Consider the following 9397-nt stretch of genomic DNA (forward strand, 5'->3'; position numbering starts at 1 on the left):
TTTAAATGATTTTAAAAAATTGCTCACTTTTTTTTTTTTTAAATCAGATCAAGTGATTTATTTACTACATATTTGAATACTGAATTTATTTATAAAATAATCAATTCATTATTCTGCAGCTCTCTAAATTTAAGGTTTTTAAAATGAAAAATTTAATTTTCCAGAAGTAAAATCAAAGTTTAGCTTTAACAAGGCAAAGAAAAAAAGTCCACTTATGTAAATAACATGATGAAGAGGATATACATCAGAATTTTCAATAATACAGAAATATCTTATCAATTTACTATTTTCTTCAATGAAACGTTTCTTGCATTGGATAATGAACTACTTATTAAATAAATATAGGAAGTGTGTATGCATATGAAATGCTAAAAGTATGCAATGTTGATTGAAGAATATTGATATTATATATGAATAAATATAATAAGAAATCACTGTAATTTTCTGAAGAATTTTTAGAATAAATTAATCGAATTCCATTCAGTTATATATATAAAAAATCTATGAATAATGTAGGTAATTAACTTCATCTCTAAATTATATTCATTAACTAATTTTCCATTTATTTGCTTACTTTTTCCATTCTGCAATATTTTTAGCTCTATCACGGATACATAGTATAATAATCATGCTTATATTCAAATGATAATTGAGTAATAAAGTAGTTGAGAAATGTGCTTAATGTTTATAAAATGTGTATGTAATATTTGTTTCATGTTAATTCTTTTTTTTTATTTCTAATTTAATTGAGTTATTAAATTTACATTGAAGAGGAATTACCTTATTCCGTTCTTGAAATGTTTAAATAATGTTCTAATTAAATATTAATTAATTTTTCTGTTATAAGAGAAAGATTTTTTACTCTTGTATGATAAAACATTGCAATCATGTAATCTTTGAAAAATATTTTCATAAATGTCATTATGATTTTTATCAAATTTCTTTTATTCTTTGTCACATTTCTTATTGATCTGTTAAAAAGTATTAAAATCTATTCATTACTTGTATCTGCTTTTGTCTGTTGAATTTTAAGAATTTGACAATACTATAACTTATAACATCTATTTTTTGTTTCTTTGTGTATTTCAGCTTAATTTTTAATTATGAATTGTTTTGCAGGACTTTGGAGATATCATTCCTGGACATGGTGGAATCATGGATAGATTTGATTGTCAGTTTCTCATGGCAACTTTTGTAAATGTGTACATATCAAGCTTCATCAGGTTTGTTTTCTATTTATTAATTTTGCTTAAGATGCAGCTTTGTTCATGGATTCCCATTTCTTACAAATAAACATATTTTAATTCTTAAAAAGTTACTAAGAACACATATTACTTCCTCCATATATGAAACCTAATTGGTTACAGGTTATGATAATAATAGTAGGTTTTGGCCTTAGAATCAGAAATCCATAAATATTCATGCAAATTTAGCTAACATGTGAAATTATATGAAATCCCATTGATTTGCACTTGATTACAGCATTACAATAAAGTGATAGATATGTATTATCCTGGGAGTAGCAGAGGAAAAAAAAATAATGAAAATAATTTTCAACTGAAAAATATATTTAATTTCATAATGGGAAAATTTCATACTTGGTGTGGTTTTCATTTATATTTCATCTAGTACATTGCAATACGAATTGAAGTAACAAATATTGAAGAGTTTACATAATTTGACATCAATGGTGTAGTTAATCACACTTGACATATTTTTCTTTCAGTTCTTTTCATCACATTTGATTTTTTAAAATTTTATAATAGTTGTGTTTGTATGAGTTGATGAATAAAAATTCTATCTTATTACAAAGACAAGATATCATCCTCAATATTTAAAAGTAGCAACTGTTAATAATATATTTTGACAGTGGAAAAAGCATTTTGCCGTGGTGAATTTTTTAAATATATTTTTATATTACAACAATTTAGAAAGCAATATTTGTTTCAAGGAATGCATGATCAGCAGCGGATCATTTTAGAAGCCATGCAGAAAACTTAATGTAATGGGAAAACTACTGTTAAGAATGGGCTGAAATTTTGCATATCCTTATAAAATTGTCTTGTCCAATTTATGCCAAAATTTAAGTATGTTGCAATTTAGAAAATTTTTAAACTCTTAATTTTGTAAAATTTTTTACATATTAAAAATTATCTTTTTCATGTTAAATATGCGTGCAAAATTTGTAGAATACATTGTAATTTACTGACAAAGAATTTAGGTCATTAACTTTATAAGTTTTTAAGATATAAATAAAAGTTAAAAATTTAAAATTTAATTAAAGTTAAAAAACTTTAAAAAGTTCAAATTTTATTAGTTCATAATTTCGAAACAAATAGATATAAACTAATGAAACTTGACTTCCAGGAATAACTTTTGATGTAGTTTTAAAATTTAATTTAAGTTTGCTCTTATTTCAATATACAGATGGCCCCTTACAAAATTTTTAATTCAAAAATCTTACCTTAATGCCTTGGAAATGACTCCTTTTTTTAATGTTGTATTATGAACAGTGATAGAATAAAGCTGTGTGGCTTCTTTGATTTCCCCATCACTCTAGAAGTATTTTCTTCTTGAATGCCCAGACAAGACAACTTTTGCAGCCTAAAACAATAGTTTGTGTATTTACTTTGTTGTTCCAAATTATTTCTTTCTTTTCCATATCAGAATTTTTCCAACACAACTATTAGCAGGACTAATTTTCTTGTGATGTTTAATCATCAAATTGAGCTATGTCAATAGAGATAAATGTACCTCATAAGTCTTTAACATTAGAAGACATTAAATAAAATGAAGTTCAATATGAGCTCATCTCGTAGAATGAATAATAGTCTGTGCAAGTTGCAAGGGGAAAAAATCAGACAGATTTTAATTATTTTTATGAAAATGAGTAAAAATGACCCATCCTATATACCTAAATATAAGTAATTGAGAAATTTAACAAATATAAGTAAAAAATTCAATTAGTTCATATTATTTTTCTGTGAGTTTCTAAATGCTTCTATGAATTATTTTGATGCACTCATCAACAGGATGGTATTAAAAATTAATAGAATATCATGTGACATTTATGTAGTTCAAAAGAAAGCATTTTATTTAGTAACGAGATGTTCAAACATCTATATGGAAGTGAAATGTGTCGAGATGACAAATTGTTCCAAAAAAAAAAAAACGATACTGTAGAAAATTATTATATGTGCATATATTATTTTTTATTTTGTAACTTTTAATTTTCAAAATAATTTTTGATTGACTTTAAAATTTATTTTATCCCATAAATTATTTCTATTGGGATTTTTTTTTTCTCTCTTTTGTAATGTTATTTTAACTTTGTCTCAGTCACAGATGCTTTCTAAGCTATATTTTTCAAAATGTATCATTTAGTTTTCAAACAAGGATACATCTTTTTTTTTATTAGTATTATAGATAATTAGCCCACGTTTCTGACTTGATAATGTTTAAGTTATTTCATGATTTATTTTTTTTTAATTCTGTTATATAAAGTAATTCTGTTTTATTATTTCAGAATAAATTCAGAATCAATTTCTAATCATTATTTCTCTTAATAATATTTGTAATGGGATGTCACAAGATTCAGTGGAGAAAAAGATTTATGAAATCTGAAGTGCATAGAGATTATGTTTAAAAATATTTAAATAAATAAATTTTTATTCATGTTATAATATTTTCTCTAATTACAGTTTATAGTTTTAATAAAAATTTCTCCCTCTATAACCATATAAAATTACTAAGTAATAGATAAAATTTATATTTTTCAGAGAAAGGTGGTATGTATTTGTTAATGTTTTTATAGACTAGTATTTTTTTATAATTTAGCATAATTTTACTGCTTGTTATTTTCTCTAGAAATAATATTCAGTGTATAAAATGCAATATATTGCTTTATTATGCAGAATGTAATAGAAAATAATGTCTAAAAATATTTTTTTTCAAGTTCATTACAGATTTTTTTAATTACACTTTATAATTTTGTGCTAATGTAAAAATCTGCTGAATATGAAGCATATTCTATAGAAAAGTTCCTAATTCAATATCTTTACTTTGTCATTCATGTTATTTTGATTTCATATCAAGTTGTTGATATTGTAGCTTTCTATTGAAACTCTCAGATTCTTACTATTCTTTTGAAACACTTTATATAATATATCTATTATATAAAAAATATTTATGTAAACATTGTGTTTTATTTGCTTTGTGATTGGTAGATTACAAGTCATCTAACCCACAGTATTTGAGGTTTGTTTTGCCAGTGTTACATGAAATATTTAATGAAAATTATTATTACGTCATATTAAATATTTATATTGCACCTGATGGTGAAATGGTGACAAAAAGAGTTAAGTAAAAGTTTGATTAACAGCAAATATGTTTAAAACAATATTATTTGTTAATTCTACTTTTACACCCACCTTTAATGGCAACACTAATGACTAGCTTTCCATTTTGTTTACCTTTTTTCGAGTGATGGAAATTTTTCATCTCTCAGCATGCAATCTTTTGAATATTTAAGGAATACACATATTACCCATTAATGGTTTTCGGTTTGTGATCAGTAAAATTGAATGCTGTATTTTGCATGTTAAGGTGTTGACGGGTTACAAAAAAAGCATATTTTTTATATGTCACATAATATTACTGATTCAATAAAATGATACTGATATATCATTTATATTGGAAAGATAGCAATTTCTAGTGAGGCTTGCTTTCATCGTGATTATTTATAAATCACAAGGCTAGAGTTTTGAAAAAGTTGGTCTAATTATTCATGATCAAAATGCAATATTTTTACATGGTCATTGTATGTAGCATTGTTCAAAGCAAAATCTAGAGCTGGAATTAGAAATTAGGCTGCATTAAACATATTTTTAAAGATGCTCTTGGTAAAAATTAAGCTGCATGAATTATTATATTAATAAATATCTTTCAACATTTTTAAGAATGTGTTTATTTAATTTGCTTAAAATTATGAGATTTATCTTAAATCTTAACTGATGTTAAAATATTTTATTTTTTAAAATTTGGAATTAAGATTGTTTATTCATAGTATTTTTAAAACAGTTTTTTTAATTTCCCCATTTACTTTTGTTTTATGGAGTTTTTAGTTAATTTTTTAATATAAATTATAAATTTTTCTGTTACTATATTTACTTACTGTTGTTTTATGCGTATAATGTTCAATAATGCTTTGTTAATTTGAAACTGACATTATTTTAAAAAATTAAATTACCCTAAAATTCGTATTAAAAATAAATTCAATAAGAACAAAAAATTAGTTTTAAAACCAAAAAAGGCAGTAAGAATATTTTTTTTATTTAAAATTTTCAGAAAATAATAAATAATCAGTAAACAGGAATTAATTTAAATAAATAAATCCCTACTGTTTATTTTTGCCTTAAATGGTTAAATTGAAATAATATCTATAAGTTAAAATTTTAGGTCAAAGATTTTATTGTGGGGGGGGGTCTTTTTTGTTGTTACTGTTATTTTGGTATAAAATAAAAAGCATTGCATTTGATTGATTCAGTTTTTGAGATTTATTTTTTAAATTGGAATAATTATATGGTATTGATAAATCTAAATTGTGGTCCCCCCTCCCTCCCCCCAAAAAAATCTATTATGTGTTTTCAGAAATTAATTTTTATTATATATTATAAAGTCAATCCTTAAAAACAACTTTTTGTGAGTTAATGCACATTTTTAATAAAGTTTTTTTATTATTTTTTTATTTAACCAGTTCACTGCATTTGATGTGTATATACATCAAACAAATTTTTATTTTGATTTGGCTAACATGTATACAAATCATGTAAAATAAAAAATTACAATTCAATATAAAAACTCAAAATTTCAGTTAGAGGCAATATAAATATTATTTACTGTTGTATTTTCTTTATAATATCAGTAAGTTTGCTTAAATTAAAAAACAATAAGGCTAAATTCTTTGGTGTAGAAGTTATTCCTCGTGCAATGTATTACTTTTTACAAAATTGATCATTTTGAATTGTGTAGTCCCCATACTTTACTTGCATATTGGGAATTATTTGTAAATTAGATTGCAATAAATTAAATAAAATCCACGTGCTATGAAGGCCCTTAGGAATTTTTGATTTATCAAAACAATATAATTCTTATAGGGTCTTTTTACTTTTTTAATTATTCAGACCTTAATATTGGTTAACCATATACAGCTACAAAATTGACATATCTCTGTGAAAAACATTTCCCCAACTTTATACCAACTGTACCATCAATATATTTACTTTTGCTTCTTTGCTATTTTTTGTATTGCATTTTATATGTATACATATCATCACTTGATTTTGATAATGCATCTCTTGATCTATTGAAAATAAATTTTGCAATGAACTGGTTAAATAACTTTGGGCTTATATCAAACATCATTACAAAAACAAATAGACAAATTTCTTTCTAATTGTTTTTTGTTTTAAAGGCAATAATTGTTGAACATTTTTTCTGTATACTTTTATCTGAGTTGCATGTGAGATTCTTTTAATGTGTGGGTTTAATGTATAAGATTCTTTTAATGTTTTTAAAAACCAAAAAACATTTTGGTTCTTAAAAAAAAAAATCTCTATAAAAAAATTTTATTTTACCATTTTATGAAAAACTAGAATACAGAAAACATCGAAATATATTAACACTTAATTTTAAAAACAGCAACCAAAAATCAGCTTGCTTAAAATATTTTTAACCTCCTGCTGTTTTTATGTCCACAGGGCTCCTAACCCTCAGAAGCTTTTACAGCAAGTTTTGATGCTAAAAACTGACCAACAGCTACATATATTCCAGTCTTTGAAAGATCACCTTCTATCCAAGGGTGAATTGCAATGATATACTGCAGTTATCAATGTGATTCTTACCCAACAAGTTTAAGTAATCTATATAATTCATTTTGTCCACTCTCTTGTTATAAATAAGTAGCATGTGATGTGCCAATTTCTTAGTTATTTAGAATTGCCAGGCAATAATGTGTTTATTCATTAGTGTCAATGAAAAAAATAAGTTCAAGAGTAGCTGAACTCTTTTTTTAAACAATTTTCTAAGTATTTCTGCCTTTGTAGTCAGTGTACTTTTTCTGTATTTTCAATGCTTTGCTTATACAGGATTGCACTCTATTGAAATTTTCATAGTCTAAACTAAAAATGTTTTCAAAAAAACTGCTTATCTTTTAATTAAATGTTAAATTTTAATAATATAAGAATTGCAATATTCATTCTATTGATATATGCAATTGTGGTTATTACAATATTAAATATTTTTCAACAAATTAAAAAAAAAAGACTTCCTTGAACTGTAAAACATTTTTCCTTTTTTTCTTTTATTGTCATTTATTTTTATGTATTTAGCTCTTTTTTTAAAATGAAAATAATGGTAACTTTTAAAGATTTAATTTAAATAAAGAACATAATAAAAGTAAAATTTTAAAAAAAAATTAGATATTTGAACTAAAATGTTTGATATGTATAATTGACAAAGATGATTTTGTAAAACATCTGCCATTTGTTATGGTAATGTTTAAAGCAATATAGTGAGTTAATTTGTATGAAAAGCTCATTTTTATATTGGTTTTGGCTTTGATCAAAATATGTAGTTTTTATTGTACAGAAAGTTTAAAGTGTGTATTTATGTAATGTAATTTATGGTGTATATTATATTGAGATATATTTATCTATTTGTTTTTTATATGTTTTTTAAGTGTCATCAAATTGTGTTTCATATTCATAAGATGTATTTTCTTTTCTACAGATTCATTCAAACAAACTTTTAATTAAGCTAAAAGCATAAAAATGTGCAATTTAAAAACCTTAAATGAAATTTCAGATGTCAAATAACGGTTGTTTATATTATTCTTTTGCATTTTCATTAAATATTAGACAGGCCATTATAAACTAATTTACTGGGCTAATTTTATTACTCATTCAAATGGCTCTAAGATATGTAAATTTAGATATTCATTAAATTGAATATTTATATTTATTTTGTGTATTCCTTTTATCTTTTTGGATTTTAATATATTTCTGAATTAAAGGAAAACTATATAATGGTGGAAATACATTTCATTACAATGAAACTTCTTTAAAAATGCCAACAGTCATACATTGAAAGTGATGGATTTTATATTAAAAAAAACTGCAACAAAAGTATATGCTCACTGTACAGTTTTAATTATTTAATGATACATGCTTCATTTAACCTCGCAGTTTTCTTTTCTGATTATGTTTAAATTGCAGCAATCATTTAACAGTCAGTGAAATTGGCATAATAACACAAAATCAGCAGGAAAAAAAATCATGATTTGGTAAAATATAAGCAATCTCTTTAAGATTTAGTGATTTGCTAAATCAACATTTTTGAAATTCTTATTAAATTTAAATTTGCTTTAATTGCTTGCTTCCAAAAAGTGTCTGAATTATGAAAAGATGATTAAAGAAATTGCATCAGAAAATATCCAAAGTTATTGTAAACACAAAGATGAATTAGATAATATAATTTTTTTTAAAGCAAAAAAAAAAGCTTGATTTTTATTCACAAAAATTAATGAATTGTATAGAAAGAACTGGATTTTTAAAAGGTTTCATTGTAGTTTATGTTAAATATTCATATATCTTTGTAGTATTATTTCTTTGCTTTGCTACTTATTTAATGATGATCTATATTGTTTCCTAAAAATCTTGTTTTTAGCTTAGATTAAGGAAAAAAATTTCTGAATTCTTTAGGTTGCTTAAGCTGTGTAATTTAAAAATTATAAAGACAATATTTTACTACTTATCCTTAAATCATGTGATTAAGCAATCAAATTCATTTTTATACTAAAGAATTATTAAATATCTTATATTTTGTGATTGAGCTTGAATTATTTCAATGTACATTGATTTCTTGCCATTAAAGAACAAATTAAATTTCTATCATATTAATGAAATATTTCATTATTTATGGCATACTTAGAGATTCTTTGTAAATTATGGAGAAATTTTTCAATTGATCTTTTCTTATTTGTTTCTTTAACTTGAATTTCCATTTTCAGCTCAAAATTTGATTCTAATGATTATAATAATTGAAATATATTGTATTATACTAATTTTGAAGAACAGTATTTTTTTAATAGCCAATAATTTTGGGTTAATTTGCTTATTAATGCCATGGAAAATTATTATGATTATTTAGCTTGTATATCTAAATAACAATTTAGATATTTAAAAAAAATCAAAATTGACTTTACTAGCAAAAATAAATATCAAAATATTTACAATTACTTTTGAGTATATTATTTGATTCTTGTGCTTTCTAATGTGAAGTGTGATAATTTAATTGTAATTGGAATATTATATGCCATTACATTTGCTTATTTGTTTTG

The 9397-nt window shown here is 23.5% G+C and overlaps 1 protein-coding gene across 1 annotated transcript in view; it reads left to right on the forward strand.

Moving 5' to 3' along the window:
- LOC129963186 (phosphatidate cytidylyltransferase, photoreceptor-specific-like) overlaps positions 1-7197 on the forward strand; it is a 28898-nt gene extending 21701 nt beyond the window's left edge. Inside the window, exons 10-11 of the mRNA XM_056077349.1 lie at positions 1120-1223; positions 6759-7197. Coding sequence (XP_055933324.1) covers positions 1120-1223; positions 6759-6873 — 219 coding nt within the window. The 3' untranslated portion in view covers positions 6874-7197. The remainder of the gene's footprint in view (positions 1-1119; positions 1224-6758) is intronic.
- The last annotated feature ends 2200 nt before the right edge of the window (positions 7198-9397 follow it).

This window comes from Argiope bruennichi, chromosome 3, assembly GCF_947563725.1.
Source record: "Argiope bruennichi chromosome 3, qqArgBrue1.1, whole genome shotgun sequence".
In the NCBI taxonomy this organism is placed as follows: domain Eukaryota; kingdom Metazoa; phylum Arthropoda; class Arachnida; order Araneae; family Araneidae; genus Argiope; species Argiope bruennichi.